At 41.6% G+C, this 17799-nt stretch overlaps 1 protein-coding gene across 4 annotated transcripts in view; it reads left to right on the forward strand.

Moving 5' to 3' along the window:
* AFF3 (ALF transcription elongation factor 3) overlaps positions 1 to 17799 on the forward strand; it is a 321875-nt gene that overhangs the window by 261723 nt on the left and 42353 nt on the right. For all 4 annotated transcript variants that reach the window (XM_061459668.1, XM_061459669.1, XM_061459670.1 and 1 more), the window contains one exon: positions 11236 to 11401. In XM_061459668.1, the coding sequence (XP_061315652.1) occupies positions 11236 to 11401 (166 nt within the window). The remainder of the gene's footprint in view (positions 1 to 11235; positions 11402 to 17799) is intronic.

The raw sequence follows: 17799 nt of genomic DNA on the forward strand, positions 1-17799 counted from the left end.
AGACGGGATTCAGGTACCTTAACACAGGCATCTAAAGTCACCTGAGAAGCCCTAAGATTCACAAGACATCTTTAGGCCCCTGAGAGGTTTGTATGCCAAATGCAGCTAAGTACTGCTGAGATGGAGCACAGGCAGGCATAGAGGTAAGTAAATGTTACCTCTATCCATTAAAAAAAAAGGCAAGGCAATGCAAAGGGAAAAGAGAAGTATAAGGGGGAAAGGCAAAGGCACAGGGGAAAGCCAAAAAGTGAAAGACGAAATGCCAAGTGCAAAGGCAAGGGGGAAAATTATCTTGCTTGATTCTGCATACGATGTGCAAACCTTGGAGTAGACTGAAAATTCAGCGTCTCTGAGGTCTACACAAAGCCCATAAATATCTTTCCATGGTGGAATCTACATCCATAAGAAAATGCTTGTCCCTTCCCTGAGAAAGCATTTGATTATATTGCTTGGGAGTTTCACTCCTAAGTATTCTCTTTCAGTTCCCTGCACAGAATGTCAACAGAGTGCTCCTAGGAACGGGACATGCCTGCCCTGATTCATTCTTCTGTGGTTTTGTTTTTACATTGCCCCTGAGGAACCGGCTATTTTTAATGACTTTTATGATTAATAAAACTGTCTGAAGGCCTGCTGGGGTCTCCAAGCCAGTCATCAACAAAGTCATCTAGCTCTTTCCTCTAGTGTCTAAGCTAATGGCAAAAACCAAACACTTGATCTTGCTCCCCAAGCTGAGGCTTGTCTAGCAGCGTTTCAGGGTCATGTCAGGATGGTAAAAAAAGTCCCAAAGAGTTACTTCCTTGCTACAGTGACTATGGAAAATCATATTCTCCTGGAAATCTGCCTGTCTCATCTTCTCTGCAAAGCTCTTGTGCAGAATCTTCTGCTTTTCCTCAGCTGTTTTCCAGCTGCAGGCAGGTGACCTGATACACTTTTAAAGAAATACTGAATGTGCACCCTCACAGCTGGGCACTGAACTCCTAGCAGCAGCACATGTTTTCTCCTACACCTTTAACAGCCTCCCTGCTGAATCATACTGCTAAACATACATTCATGGTCTGAAGAGGTCCACCACTTCATGCAGCACATCATCCTGGACCATACAGGACCTTTTGAGAGGGGTTTTTGAGCTACTGCTGTACAACCAGAGCATCAGAAAGGGACTATTAGCCTGGGGGCAAAGAGAAGAAGAAGCCAGCACAGCTCATTGTGGCACTGGGAGGGAGAAGCACCACCAGTGACCAATATTTCTCCCTGCTCCCATGCTCTCTCCCTATTACCATGTGTGCATTTCTTTTCCGCCTCCCTGGGAGAGGCAGAAAGAACAGAAGATACATTGTAGAACAGGCAAAGGCACCTAGGCATGCTTTATTGATACTGTAAATTCATAAGAAACCTGAAAAGGTGCATGGCAGTTAATGAACAGCAAAACATATGAGATATGGATTGAAAGGTATATTGGAAGATATAAGTTTAACTACATCAGGACACAGCATGGTGCAAAACCATTTTTTTTAATTAAAATTTCGTACAGTTCTAGTGCTTTTCCTACTAGTTGGTAGCACATTTTGCAGAAATAAAGGATTGATAACATCCTGCAGGAGGGTGCAGCTGGGGAGCCACTGAGTCCAGACATAGACGTGGTACCACGTTCTAGATTAATAAAGCAAATAAAATTATATTTACTTCATAATTTATTTCTGCCTCCCCTCATCATCTATGTGTGCAGGAACAAACCAAGTTTGCTTTCCATGGATAGCATCTAACAAAAGGATGCAATTCATATTTGATTTTTCTTTTGAATTGTAAAGGGAAATTTATATAACTCTTTCTTACCATATATTTATATATTTGAGCTTATCATATTTATTCATTGTTTTTCACAGGCCACATTATATCTGAGGAAGGCACCATAGGTTACTAGTACGGGCTGCTCTCTGTCTTAAAATCCTTCATCAAGTATCTGCACACTGTGTTGCTGGGTTACAATGGGTCAAATCCTGATACCCTTACTAGACAGACCATTCCTGCTCTTCAGGAGCACTTCTGGGTACTCCAATACAAGCTGTAAAGTATGATGCTACTAAGCCAGAATAAGGGGTCAAGAATCTGAGCCTAGTCAGAATGGGAGTAATTTTTTTCCCAGTGGCTCAGACCCCTGAGAAGATAGCACCACAGAAGATTGCACACAGGCAAATATTCAACAGCTAAAAATTGGGTTTAAACATCCTTTGTTTTGAACTAGAATGTCAATAATAGATAAACAGCATGTCCTAGGCAACTTTTCCTAAAAACATATTAAAATAGTCTGGGATGTTGCTGGAAACCAGGCTATACTTATATCAGAATGGAGAACATAAGAACCTTTTACAGGTCTTCAAGTAATCTCAAACTAATTAGCTTTTAACATCCTCTCTGCTAGAATTCCGGGCTTTATTAGCTGTTCTGCTTGCCATTCCTGAGACTGTCTAATGTCTTCTGTAGAACAACTATGCTTTTTTTCCAAGCATTTGTCATTTCTTGAAACATATAAAAGAGAGCACTTGGATTCAACTAACAGACCATCTAAATGCTGCTCTGCATAGCAAATGATATATGCTGACAAGGAGTAGAAGTCAAATTTTCTTTATATTGTACTTTATGGCAAGCAAACCTACTTAAAACAAGCTCCTTCTCAAGGCAGCATATTGATTAGAGCTGACAGGCCAAAAAGACCTTTGGGAGACAACAGAATATGGCTTGAGTCAAAGAGTAACACTAAAGCTGGCAGCAGCAACATTAAGAGTCAGTAAAACCTGAGAGAGTTTGTCTCACACTGAAATTTATTGCACCCATTTGGACAGCCATTATGGTAGTTAGTAATTTTATCTGCACAAGTTCATCTGTATTTGGACTCTCAGAGCTTAGTGAAAGGTCTTGCAAGGCGGAACCATAGTCAAGGCCCTGCTGACTGAGGCAAAAGACTGCCCTGCTGAAGTGAGGCACAAATGTGTCTGAAAATTACCAAAGCCTGTCCATTTATATGGCCAGCCACAACATGAGTTATATTAACAGTAACTCTGAAATAAGATGATGGTAAGCCAGTGCAGACAGGGATTTTCCTACTCTGCACTGCAGTGATTGCCTTCTGTGGCTTGATGAAGCTGTCACTCACAAGCAAAAATTGCTGTTTTCTTGGATAGAGGTACATCTATACTTCATCTTCTAGGAAATAAATGAGACAAGAAAAGCAATACCTAGGCTAATTTCCAGAAAAGTGATACCAAATTCTCCTGATGAGACCTTTTGAAGATAGTGGCTTAATGCTACTCTACAGAAAATTTTGCATTGCTCCTTTGCCTTACCTAGTTTCTGAAACTACCATGAATAATTTTCCGTATCTTCAGTGATGGCTTGTTCCAGTGCTTAACTACCTTTATGTTTGCAGCATCTCTTCCAGTGAATTGAAGCCTATCCCACCAAAGACTAAGCCACTGGAAGCACCTTCAAATAGATCTGTGAAGAATCTGTTCCCAAGACAGGTGGTACTGATATCTGTTGAATCTGTCAGGGAATTAGCTTTTAATAGTCCTCTAATGAGAAAGTGAAGTAATGAGTTGGGAATGGATATAGGTCTTCATATTGCATACCACCCCCAAGCAGAGAGAGTTCACTGAACCTAAAAGGTAAATTATGAAAAGGAATCTGTATTAAACCTTCCTTGCTTCCCATATAGCTCACAATGCATATGTGGGTTCATATGAAGGAAAAAAAAAACACAAAAGCCATTTCCCTTGGTGTCAGGAGGACATCAAATGCAGTGTTGTCTGATTGAATCTTCCCAACAACTTCACCTACTTACAAGTTATTTCTGTCCCCCAACTCCTCCCAAAAAAAAAGTCTCTGTAGAAATGGTTTCCTGATTCCACACTGGAGGCAGCAGGGTGGCTCTTCACGGACCATTCACAAAGCTGTTAATCAGTCTCCAGGCTGTTGGTCCAAGGGCGTGTTCCAAGGACGGTATAAGACACATCCGCTGTGCCTGTTACTTTTTCCTTTTAAGTCACTGTACTTCAAGCCATTAAGAAACCAATTATACTACCAAGATAAGAAGACTCTATAACTCCTCTTCTACTAAAGAGTTAACTTTCCTGGACCAAAGAATCTCTTTGCTCCTATTCATCTGATGCAAGGTCAACGACAAACACACTGAGGAAGTCAGAGTTGCTTTATTTTTCTTGTGAGCAGGTCAAATAAAACACTGCTGATGCTCCATTTATCTGGAGCGACAAGCAAACACTTGGCAGCAGCGGAAAGCATACACTGGAATCTGGCACCGCACTCCTAGCACAGCTGTCAGCCTGCTAACTAATCACTTCATCCCCACGCTAATGCTGCTCCAGGTCTATTGGACACTTTCATCTCAGATACCCCAGCACACAGTCCTCCTGATGGAGCTATTTATACAGAGATGTCACTATTTATTGTTATGTAGCATTTTATTTTTGGAGGGGTTTTCTAGCCAAAGGGTTTGGAGGTTTTTTTTTCAGTGCTTCTCTCTTTCCTACCATATTTCTTTCAGGTGGGAGCTGTGATTCTGCTGCTTCCAGTACCAACCAGGCCTTAGGGCCTCTTGCCAGAGTGAATTTTCTTGAGGGTTTTGCGTGCATGTGTGCGTGCGTGTGAGCTTCATAGCTTGTTTTTCTAAAAAGCCTTTCCTAACAAATTGTTTTAATTTGTTGACTATTCTGGCAATTAAGCTGCAATTACACAAGGCACACCTGACTCTCTGAAGAGACCTGATTTACCTTAGGTTGGCATTATCAGATGATACTTGCAGTCTTGTCAGCACAAACGATCTAAGCAGCTCCCAAGGAGAGTGTTAAAATATAGGTGGAGCCTATGAACTGTGTTCTTGGCAGCTGAGCTTTGTTAGTTGTGCTGTGGAAAGGTGGTGCGGCTAAGGTAATGCAGTGCTTTCACAGAAGCATTATATATTGTGACAAGCTGAACAACCTCCAGGACTCTCACTCATCATGACTCCTATTTCATACCTCATCCATTACAGGAATGAGGTATGAAAACATATCTCTGTTTCCTAAAGACATTAACAGACTCCTGGGAAATTGTTTACCTGGAGAAAGGGAAGGGCCCAGCCTCATTTTTTGCGTTCAGGCCTGAACAGACAACCATGGCAGGGCTAGCAGCCTTTTTTGTTAGTGAGTGATAGGTTCTGGCAATCAGTAACTGCAAAGGACTGAGACAGTTAATTGGTTTCACGCTCTTGGTTAGCAAAGGTACAAAACCATAAATTTGAGTTACTTCCGTACTGTGTTCAGAACAAGGATATCCAAGTGCCTTTTGAAGAACAACAAAGGACATCTCCTACCACACTGAAGGTAGGTGAGTTCAGTCATCCCCATGTATGACTAGGATAGCAACCAGAGCCGTGAAAGGGTCAACTGGTTTGGTAATTCAGTCTTAACATGGCAGACCTGAAAATACAGCAGAGGCTCCTTATACTCCCATTTGTATGTTAAGTACAAAACCAACCTTCATATTTTAAATGATGGAGGTATCTGTCTGTCCTCAAGCAGGTGCATATTCCAGAGTTTATGGTATCATCTCCCTTTCCTCAGCATGATTTTGGCCTGAAATGAGTGGATGACATCCACATTCATTCTGTAGGCTATCCTTATGGCGCTATTACTTGGCATTCATTCTACAGTTGCCTCAGAAAATACCTCCATATGTTCTATTACAACATTGGGATGGCCTGATCTGCAAGTCCAGATAGATCCCCATGGTAAGCATGCTTCAGATGTCTTCACTGAAACAGAACTTGAAAAATGCACAGGGGCAGCATCAAGAAGTGGACATTTCTGTTACCTCTGTGATTCATTCACAATTATAGACACAGGAATTCTCTGCTGGGTGCATGGGAGACATACAGTATCTTCAGTGCCAGGCAACAGAGTTTATTGTGCAGATCTTGGCACAATGCTCTCAGTTTGTGCTTTGAGGAAGCACCATGTGGAATTTGCTTCTCACAACAAAGTGATAAAATCTTTTCTGTGAAAAACCTTCACTGGGTTTTAGATTGGCTTCAAGGGAAGAAGGAAGTCATGTTTCAGGTTCTTTAATCTGGAATAAAACTAGAGCTCTGCCAACAGAACTCCTTTAAACCATGGAATATGTTTTCATCACTGAGCATGAAATATCATTTCAGAGTCTTGGTCAGATTTACTGTTTGATTTAAATCACTGTAGCCTAATTGAAGTCAATGGAGCTATGACAGTTTATACCAGCCAAGGGACTGGTGTCTGTTTCAGAGTATTGTTTTCCCACAATTGGCCTTGATCTTCCAGACAGTGATAGATTTTTCAGATATTTCAAATACTGCGAGCATTCATACAGCCTTTCTTGTTTTTTTCTCCAAAGTTTGTGACATTTTATATTAATCCTGATCACTTTCTCCATGCTTACCTCTCAATGCTGACAATGTGATTTGTTTATTCAAGTGAACTCTTAGCACTAATTGTTGCATTCCTCTTTCCTATGGGAAAGGGAGCCTTTGGGGAGTCATGGCCACTCAATAGTTGCACACTGCTTGGCATACAGTGCCGTAAGGTAAAATTTAGAAGAAAAATAGTATAGATGATCACAACTATGCAAATGATACTGGCCAAATTTTTCAGCATAACAGGGATTTTTCTCTTCTGAATCCATTTAACATTGTTACCAAATACTAGCAGTCTGGTAAAGAGCTGCATCTGTTTTACTTGTACCTTAATCAGGCATCCATGCTGACCATCTCTGAAACTCTGAGACTGAATTCCTGCAATTCAGCATATGCTTAGCTGCCTGGGAACTTCCTGTGGCCAAGAATGCCATGATTTATTAGCATAGAAAGTAGTGCAGCTGTAAGCAACAGCTTAATATAAAGCACAGAGCAGGACCCAGGTCCAGGTGATTAACCTCAGGAGATCTCCTGAGGGCCACTGAAGCAGCCTGATTTGGGAATCTATCTCCACCAACTGAACAGCAAACACCTGCACTTTCCTGCACAAGTGTTTAAACCACCTTGGTCTTGTTCAAAGCTGCTGTGGCCATGCAGTCTGATGATGCTAATAACTGGTCTCACCACAACTAACCTTTCAGGCTTCTCCAGGGGTTGAGATGGCTCCGCCTCTCGATTTGGATCACAAATTAGCCATATAAATTTCCTCAAATTACTGTGTTTCTGAATCTGCATATCTGAGAAAAAGTGAGGTTACAAGGCACCTAGCAGTTTTTCAGAGAAGGGTGACTTGTCCCCTAGCCAATGCAGGAAAATATATTGTTGGAGGCTTGCACGGTGTTCAGGTGCCCAAGTTCCATGTAGGCAGGATGATGGGAGATATCTGAACAGAAACTTCAGACAGTGTGTTGGTTTTTAGCTGATCTTATTAATGAACTTCTGGCAACTTAACACGGTATTTACTCTCTCAAGTCAGACAGTGAATGTTCTGATGAAGGGCTTTAAAGAAAAGTGGTTCTTACCCAAATTGTGGTTTAATAGCTTAAAACAAAACTAACATTTCTATGATGTAGTAATTAACTCTGGGGCATAAGCCAGTAGCAAAATACGCATGAATGTTGTGTGCCACGGTCATTAAAATGTAAATCGGTCTTTTATTTTGACTTCATGATCTTGCTTACGTACGTTAGAAAAAACAGTCCAAAATGGAAGTCACCAATTTAAAATAATGGTTATTTTCTAATAGGAATGCATGAAAAAACATATAACTATTTTCACTCTGGTCACTATAATATAATGAGTATCCTTATCAGAATACACTCTATTTAAAAATGGAAAAGGTAAAAGGGTGACAGGAGATTTCAACAGTATCAGCATAAATGAGAAAATATTGTAATGTTAAATTTTCGTAGTATATTGGCTACCATTACAGCAGCAAACACAGATTTCCAGATGTTTGTGAAGAGTCCAACTGTTGTATTTTATATCTATGGCTGTAGTAATTTCTATTCAGCAGCCTAGAAAAACATTTCATGTCACAACAGGAAAGAAATATTACGTTGGGATTTTTTTTTATTTCCTCATTCCCTATAGAGCAATTCTGAATGCTTCAGACAATGCCAAACAAAAATAATGGTTTAAAAATTAAAACCACAGCCACTAAGGGCAGGACGTAAATGTGCAGATGTTTTGTGATGTTGAAGAACTTTTCAGGCAACAGTCACAATGCTGTTGTGGAAAGCACTGGAAATCCATCAGAGTCAGACACTGTCAAAAGCATTCCCTAAGCTCCACTGTCAGAAAAGACAGTTACCTTTTCATACTCCCATAAAAAAATAAAAATATAAAAAATCAAAACCCACTCACAATGGCCTTTATATTGCTCTCACTATTTTATTAGCAAGGGGTTGACTGCAGTCTGTTAATAAAAGTAAGCAACTTATATATAGAGTTTACTGGCCAACCTGTACAAGAGGAAAACAGCATTGTCCCAAAGCAGTGCACAAAATATCAATTTTCCTTCTCTGGGAAGGAAAAATTTTGCAAGCTTATAAGCTGTTTCTGTTTCAGGCATCTCTGTGCCTTCGTAACTATTCTATGATTCTGTGTTGTTATACAAATGGCTGCCTGAAAATCTCATGTTTACCATACCTACCTGGCTAGACAAAGAGACATCATGAATAACAACAAAAATAGCAGAGGGCAAGTTTTTAAAGGCACTCATTATAACTGGCAAATTTAATGCCTGCGCGTGATGACAGACCTCCTGCCTCCCAAGAGCTGGCAGGCATTTCTGCTAACATTCATGTAGCACCAAGTCATCTTGCCAGAGCGTGAGCTTTTACTATTGCCCCTCTCTCTACTGCCTGATGGCAACAAGGATGGAAATAAAGGTCAAAAGTATAAATTGATGTCAGTTCCTCCTCTCCTCTTTATTTTACCTGCTTTAATTAGTAAGGTGAGATCACAGGTGAAGTTTTCTGCACTGCCTGGCTTCACTGTGCCTCAAAGGGTACAAAAAGCTCTCCAACAGCAGCACTATTCTCCAAGCAACCAGAAACTTTCTGGAGCAAGAAAGCCATGGAGAGCTGTGCCGCTTCCTAGCTAAAGGCAAAGGGGATACTCTAAGTAAACATGATGTGGTAGGAGTACTGGCTTGTGCAAGACAGGTGGTCCAGTGGGAAAGGTTGGCATATGTTAGGGGAGGCAGGGATAGGGCCAGTAAGTGTGTGGCCATGGGGAATCATGGCATTGAAACTGCATCTCTGATAGCCCAGCCTCTTTTTAAAGCCCCAGAAATTGCTTGTTATATGTGACTTGTGCCAGGTGTCAGGTACGAGTTTTCCAGAATGAAATGCACCATTAGCAGGTAAATACAATTCATTAGGTGCAACATAGCAGAACTGTAATTAATTATTAGTTATTATTTCTCACAAAATGCATCTCCAAGATCACATTGCATTAACCACAATATTGGACTGATGGAGCATAAACAAGGGTAATGATAAACACCAATGAATGGGAGTTGGGAAGAGATGGTTATTAGGGTACTGGTGTGTTTCATGTGGGGCTTATTTAACAGTCTCATTAATGATCTGGAAAAGGAAGTGAATAACCATTTAATTAAGTCTGCATTTGATACTAAATTAGAAGTTGCTTCAGACACCTCCGAGGGCAAAGAAATAAATCAAAAGAGCTGGAAGCATGTGCAATAAAGAAGAAAATGAGATCTGGTATGAAGAAAAAAAGCAAGCTAAATCTCTCTGGAAGCAATTAATCTAAAAAGTAGCTATTGGTGGAAGAATTCTGGAGAAAAGAGTGTTGAAAGAGAGGTAGGAGTGTTAATGGACTATATATTCCATCACAGCCTGGGTATATGTTTACAGAAGCAACGCATCAAGGATCAGGAAGGTAACAGCCCTTCATTGTAGGGCTCTAGTGAGAACCCATCTATAATGCTGCACTCTGTTTTGGGCATCCTGTTATCACAGAGATATAGACAAATTGGAATGAGTTCAGAAAACAGCCATAAAAATGATCCCATATCCCTGGAGATAATGACTTATGAAGAAAGATCAGAAGAAGTAAATGTGTAAGGCCTTGTCTGAAATATGACTGAAGTAGCGCAGAAAAACAATCTGCAAATATGTGAAAGCAAAAAGGAAGGAGGACAATTTATCATAGTAACTATTAGTAATAGGATGAAATAATAAGTAACAATAAATTTAAAAAGGGCAACTTCAGGTTGAATGTAGGGAGAAATTTCTGACGGTGGAATTTGGGTTAGTTTACAGGAAAGTTTCCCAGGGGTAAAAGTAAAAGCTGCATTCAAGTTACTTAAAATCAAATTGGACAACTCTCTAGAAAGTGCACCCTGCTATAGGGAACAATCTTCCATGGCCTGGGGAATAAGCCAGATGACTTAATAGGACATTTCACACCCAAGTCTTTATGACTGTTATATTTTCAATATGCATGGTCAACTATTTCAGGAAAGTATACATTTCTTCTGCTGTCAGGCCTGGTAATACAAACACTTGCATGCAAACATAACTTTTAAGAAGGCAAGTAGCTCTGCTGACAGCACTGCACTACTGACATGCAGAAGCACAAGACAGCTCTTCGGGTTTTCTTAGGATCAGAGCCTTAGATCTTGCAGTTGCCAATATCAAGATGGTATATACAGGTAACCATGTCATTTACGGGTAGGTGAAAAGTGTGCAGAAAAAAAAGATGAGGGTTGGAAACTCCAGTGAGGATGTATTATCATTATTGCTATTATTACTTATAAATGACTGGTATTGTGGAGTTCAACTCTGTTTCTTAACTGTTCACCTTTTCCATCTCCTGCTTTTACCTCTTTGCAGAGTGTTCCTTAGACAGTGTAAGACTGCTTTCTATACTGGATTTTAACTTTTGGTATTTTTAATATGTCCTAAAATGTCTGTTGTATGAGAAAAGAGACAAGCTGAAGTGAAAACTTGACCCTCCCTCAAATGAAGAAGAAATGGCAAAGGTTATGGATTAAATGGATAGGAGGGTAACCCCATATTTCCCCCCCAGTTCTAATAATGTAGTGGTGAGCTCATTTCACCCTTCATTAGCATCAGAGACAAACACACAAGCATTCAGATAAGTATGCTCCCTAAAACACGATGGTTTTACATGTGGGTTTTTTATGTTCTTGTTTTCTTCTCTTCCCTCCCCCCTCCACAATGGGCTGTGTGGGGGGCTGGCAGCCTGGTGGTGCCGCAGTCCAACGCCCGAGCCTCGGGACTCTCCAGCAAGGGGTCAAGCAGCAGCAGCTCCAGTGAATCCGAGACCAGCTCAGAGTCTGACTCAGAGAGCGAAAGCAGCTCCAGTGAGAGTGACGGCAGCAAGCCCTCCCATTACTCCAGTCCAGAGGTAAGGGCTTCTGCTCTTTATCATTTAGGGCAGCAACCCCTTATTACACCCACTCAGACCTTTTTCCAGCCAAGCCAACACAAGGAGGCTGTGGGGAGTAACACAAAAAAAAATGGCAGAAAAAAGCTCAGGGATCCTCCTCCTAACGTGCTGTGAAATGCAAGTGGCAGGGAATCCTGGGGCAGATTAAGGTGTTTGAAACAAAGATGAAGCGAGAAATAACCCTGTGATATTCTCCTCAAACTGGAGATGAGTGGAGAACCTTGCAAGGCTCACAGCTTGCTTGAGTTTTATGCAACTCTGGCTCAATAGCAATGGCTTGCTTAGTGAGGAAGTCCTGGTGTGGACTCCCAGCACTGCAAGGGAACTAAAGGCTCCTCTGCACAGGGAAGCTATTATAAAATCAGTTTGAGGGTGGATTTTTAAAGCAAAACAGTTGTTTTTCGCTCACACACTTCCCTCACCTCACTTTCTAAGTGAATTATTCTCTGTTACTGCTGCCTTTGTGCGATTTATTTTAATCCACCTCCAAAATGGACTAAACTGAATTCCTCATTGTGCAAAACATTAAGGTCAAACTTTTCATCTGGAAAGCCAGCACTGAAAATTTCCACATGTAGACAAGCCCTAGCCAAATTACAATTAAGCTGGCAGTGCTATGCCGCCTTCTGCTTTTACCTCGGCACAGGGCTCAACAGACACAACAAAGCTGCTTTCTCTGCTCCTCTTTTCTACCAGGAATGATATTTTTACATGCTTCGGTCAATACACAAATTTAGTATAAAACCATGAGCTCCACAGCCACATCACACACATTAATGTATGTAAAAATATTCAGAAATCTAGCAGCAAGATTGTAAATACATATGAAACGCAGTCAGTGTATTTTCCTGTTCCATATAAAGCATCCAATCACCAGACTCCTCCCCTCAAAACTATGCCTTGCTTATTCTCTCACCCTGAAAAATTATACTGAATAACCAGCAAGCCTTTCCTCATCTTTTCTCATTTTTGGGGAGCCCATGTTTCCTATCAGGCAAAATGCAGCGCTCGCAGAAACATCCTTAGTATATTTTTCTCAGGTTCTGTCACTTTTGTTCCTTATTTAACACATATCTTCCTTTCTGCCTTTCCTTCACAGTACTTTCAGATCCATTTCCAGTTAATTTTCCTCTCACTTTGTCTCTTTCCTAAATCTCTCTCTCTGGTTCTCTTTCCTTTTGTCTCTATTCTTTTCCTTCCAGTGCCTTTTCCTTGTTGCCCTCACTGTGCTACCCCATTATGAGCTCTCTCATCCGACCTGTTAAGACCTTGTTCTCTTTCTGCCTAGTTCCCCGCTGGAATTAGCACAGAGATCTTAAGCGCAGTTTCTCTTCTCCCTGCGGGATCTCAGAAGGTGGAAGAAAAGGGACAAAGAGAAGAAAGAGAAGGAACCATTGTGGGGAGAAGGAAATATGAGATAAAAAGAGGAGAAGCATAGTACCCAGGAAAGGAGGAGTGTTTACAATCTAGGCAGATACCTGTGCTGCTTAGACCTGAGAGCAGTCATTCCTCAGGGAATGCAGGAAGTTAATTAACTGAGGCAGCTCGTGCATTTCATAAAGTCAAGCAGGGGACTGAGAGTCATGGAAATGTGGATAAAGTGCCTCCTCTTCATCATTTTATACATATCCTCTCGAGATCTGTGGAACTACTTTTGTACATAGCCTGAATTATCAGTGATCATTGTCACAAAACAGCTGCGCTGCTCCAAAAGACTGCTTGTCTCTTTGCATTATGTTTGTGTGGTTTGCCTTCTAGGATATGCTGCATGAAACTCGCTTATACAAAAATGTAAATGGCTAAAAAAATGTGATGGCTGCAGTGGTTTTCATAGGTCATGCCTTGATGGGATACGGAAGAGGCCATATGTGGGTAGGGTCAGGGTGTTGCAGGAAAGTAGGATACCTGTGCTTTCCCCAACGGCCAGTGCTTTCCCAGGTCCATCATATGACTGATGGCACCAGTTCAAAATGTGCTGATGTGATGGAAGTCCTGTCTGCTTTGCATTAATGCTTTAACTTGCATCTATGCACCCAGTAAAGTCGTCTTTCTAAAGTACATGCCATGTTCTTACCCAGTAAATGGACAGAAACAGGTCCTTGGAAGCTCTTTAAAGGAAGGCTCTCTCCACCTAACTTTAAGTAGGGGAGTCAATTTCAGTCCTAGTTTTAAAATTAAATTCATTTATTGGATACGACAGAAAAAGCAAACACATCTTTGCTTTTGCTTTAGCATAAACCAATGAATTCGGGTACGAAGAACTTCAGTACTCCAGTACAGTGGCAGGCAGGAAATCCATATTTCCAGGTAGGGAGAAACTTAATCTGGAAATCTGCAGACCATTATGAGGACCTGATTCTTATTACTTTTTTTCCATAATCTGAAATATCATATGCATATCTTCAAAGGTTTTTATTTCTAGGACACTGTGTCTTCTGCATTTCAGGATATATAGAAATTCAATTTCTTCTGTTTCATTTCTTCTCTAATTTTTTCTTCATCTCATTTTGAGATCTTGGAGTTGTTATCAGGTGTCTAAATGCACTTGCCTAGAGTGTAAAAGCAGCTCATTGTAAAGCATACATATAAAACAGATTAGATGAATTGCACCCTAAAAGTGTCTGTTTCTTTCCATTGACTATTTAGAGCCTGTGGTGTCTAGCTCAGCTGTCTACACTTTATGTCTGCAGTAAACTAAGAATAATGGCAGAGCTAGAGCAGGAGACAACATTCAGACTGGTTTCAGTGATGTGGACAAATTAAGGTGCCTGAGACATTAATGTGAGTAGTTACAGGTTTGTGGACTGCCAAGCCTGAAATTATGAACAAGGGACTGAGTTTCTATCTCCTGTTTTTTTGCTGAAGTCATGAATTCTTTGCATGGTCGTAATTAACATCATAAATGAAGACTCTGGAAAACAATGACAACTTGTCCTTGCGATTATTTTGGATGGTAGAAAAAAACCTTAGGTGTCAAGTCCATAGAAGGGGCTACATTTCAAAAGATAAGAGTTTGGTTTGTTTGTTCTTTGTTCCATTGAATTATCCATCAGACCTTTTGTAAGGTGGAATCTGGTTAGGTTACTTGGAATTCCCACTATGCAGGGTGGACTAGAGGGGAGAATGGGCAGGAAGAAAGCAGAGATTCCATCGCATGGGACAAAGCATCAGTGGCTAGTCAACAGTAACAAGGTTAGAAGAGAGAGGTGTCCTGTCTTGGGCCCCACCAGCCCCACACATCAGATGCAATGTCTTCTATAGCTTCGGAATTCACATATGCTTTTTGTCCATGCTTATTCCATCATCACAGGATAAGTTTAACCATGCCAAGTGCAAGGTCCTACACCTGGGTCGAAGCAATCCCAGGCACAGCTACAGGTTGGGCAGAGAAAAGATTCAGAGCAGCCCTGCGGAGAAGGACTTGGGGGTGTTGGTCGATGAGAAAATGAACATGAGCCGGCAGTGTGTGCTCGCAGCCCAGAAAGCCAACCGTATCCTGGGCTGCATCAAAAGGAGCGTGACCAGCAGGTCAAAGGAGGTGATCCTGCCCCTCTACTCTGCTCTCCTGAGACCTCACCTGTGTGCAGTTCTGGTGTCCTCAGCATAAAAAGGACATGGAACTGTTGGAACAAGTCCAGAGAAGGGCCACGAGGATGATCAGGGGACTGGAGCACCTCCCGTATGAAGACAGGCTGAGGAAGTTGGGGCTGTTGAGCCTGGAGAAGAGAAGGCTGCGTGGAGACCTCATAGCAGCCTTCCAGTATCTGAAGGGGGCCTATAGGGATGCTGGGGAGGGACTCTTCATTAGGGACTGTAGTGACAGGACAAGGGGTAACGCGTTAAAACTTAAACAGGGAAAGTTTAGATTGGATATAAGGAGGAAATTCTTTCCTGTAAGGGTGGTGAGGCACTGGAATAGGTTGCCCGGGGAGGTTGTGAATGCTCTGTCCCTGGCAGTGCTCAAGACCAGGTTGGATGGAGCCTTGGGTAATATGGTTTAGTGTGAGGTGTCCCTGCCCATGGCAGGGGGGTTGGAACTAGATGATCTAAAGGTCCTTTCCAGCTCTAACCATTCTATGATTCTGTGATTCTATGTTGTGACTGACCAGGTCTAAGTTGAAGTGTTTTGTATGGTTATGTTCTTCCCCATCCTCCTCTGCCATTAGCAGAGAGCCACCTCCTGACCACTGTGCATCAAGTTCTTCAAGTGCCTGGACATCAGTACCAATGGCTAAGGAGCCATTTCATGTGAGTTCCTGCCATTTTCTCAGGTGCTCTGTGGCATTGGATCACTTCTCCTTAGCTTGGAAAATAGAAAGAATGTGTATAGCAGACTAGCTAACTGTTGAGCATGCTTCTGCCACCTCACTGGCTGTTCCTCTCTGATAGGTTTCAGTAGGGAAAGAAGAGTTGTATTTTACAGCTGAACGGTAGGAGAGGTATGTTTTCTATATCTATTTGTCTTGTTTTCCAAAAAGTTTTTGCTTCCCATCTTAAGTATAGCTATGATTCAATTTTGTCCTGTGTTCAGCTGTAACAGTCATTTTTTTCCTTCTTAGTGGCTGGTGCAGTGCTGTGTTTTTGCCTTTAGTCTGAGAACAGTGCTGATAACACACCTGATGTTTTTAGTTGTTGCTAAGTACTGCTTGCCCCCGTCAAGGACTTTTCAGTCTCATGCTCTGCCAGTGAGGAGGGGCACAAGAAACTGGGAGGAAGGAGAGAGAGGACACCTGACCCAAACTAGCCAAAGGGGTATTCCATACCACAGCACATCATGACCAGTATATAAACTGGGGGCAGTTACCTGGAAGGGCTAGATCGCTGCTCAGGTCAGGCTGGGTATCGGTTGGCAGGTGCTGAGCGGTTGTATTGTGCATCACTTGTGTTTATTGTTTTCTTTTTTCTTTTCCCCTTTCAATTTTATATATTCTCCCCTTGTTATTCCCCATATCATTATTATTATTGGTGGCAGCATCAGTGGTTTGTGTTATACCTTAGTTACTGGACTGTTCTTATCTCAACCCGTGGGAGTTACATTCTTTCAATTCTCTTTCCCACCCCTTTGGGAGCAATGGGAGGGAGGGAAGAAGGGGGAAGTGAGTGAGTGGCTGCATGGTTCTGAGTTACCATCTGGGTTTAAACCACGACAAATTTCTTGACCGGTACCCTCAGAAGAAAAGAGGATTTTACCACTAGACCAAGTGTGGATACTATCTTTACCTTTGCAAATAGGATTCATGGTCTTTAGCTGTCCTGTGGACTACTTTTGACAATGACTACACACTAAACTCTCCCTTCCCTCCAGAAAACTCTCTGTGGCAGGGATCACCTCTTACAATATATATGTGCTGTGCTTAGCACACAGGAATCCCCAGTTCTAATTTGATAAAGCACTAGCAACAGTGCTAATAGTAGCAATAAAGTAGTAGTAGTAATAATAATCATCATCATTATCTTCTTCATTATAATCTATGCCTTAAATACAATGAAAAGGTACCACATTTGTATGGGGATTGCCGTAAAGGAAATCTTTGCTATCAGGGCAGCACAAGCAAGTTATCGTAAGGGTGAATTAGTATGTGGATTTACAATAGGCGGAGTATACTGCAGGGACAGTAGATAGCTCAGTCCCACCCCACAGCAGGCTAAATACATGCACATACTACAGGCTGCCTAATTTGCCAATGAAAGTGGTGTCATGCTTTAAGTTTGCAGTGGTATTTGCTACCTTAGGTCCCTCTTTGTAATAGCAAGCAACCCCATTAACTCTTACATTGCTTAACAGCCCTTTATCCCAGACCATTAACTCTTACATTGCTTAACAGCCCTTTATCCCAGAAAGTGTTTCTGGATAATATTTTGACAAAGGTTTCTTTTGGATGCATGCCACTCATGCTTCTGGTTGCACTTGTAGCCTTGAAGATATCTTAGATATATAGATGTACTGTGTGGGAGTCATCCCACCTAAATTTTGACACTTTCAGTGTAGATACCTACATCTGCTTATCACTTCAGCCTCCCCTTTACACTTGGTGGAGAGGAATAGACTTTTTTAGGGCCCAGCTCATCTGGCCTATTTCAGATGTCTATTTCAAGAAGGATTTTTTCACACCCTAGAAGACTAGTCCACTGACTGGAGAAGGAACTCGTTGACTAGCTGAGATATAGGTGTCTATGTTGTACAGATGAATCCACCCACAATTTTTAAGGAAGTGTATCACATCCTTCTGTTTCTCGATGAAGCCTGGCACATGTGTACGTCTGTGGTGCATTGGTCCCTGAAACTATCTTTGTCTTGTAAAGTTTCTTGATTTGGGTTTTCATGCCAAATCCACATTTCATTGCAAGTCAGCTTT

The sequence above is a fragment of the Pezoporus flaviventris genome, unplaced genomic scaffold (genome assembly GCF_033815535.1).
Source record: "Pezoporus flaviventris isolate CSIRO_AGI_PZ_B2104156 unplaced genomic scaffold, CSIRO_AGI_Pfla_v1 ptg000030l, whole genome shotgun sequence".
NCBI classification, from domain to species: domain Eukaryota; kingdom Metazoa; phylum Chordata; class Aves; order Psittaciformes; family Psittacidae; genus Pezoporus; species Pezoporus flaviventris.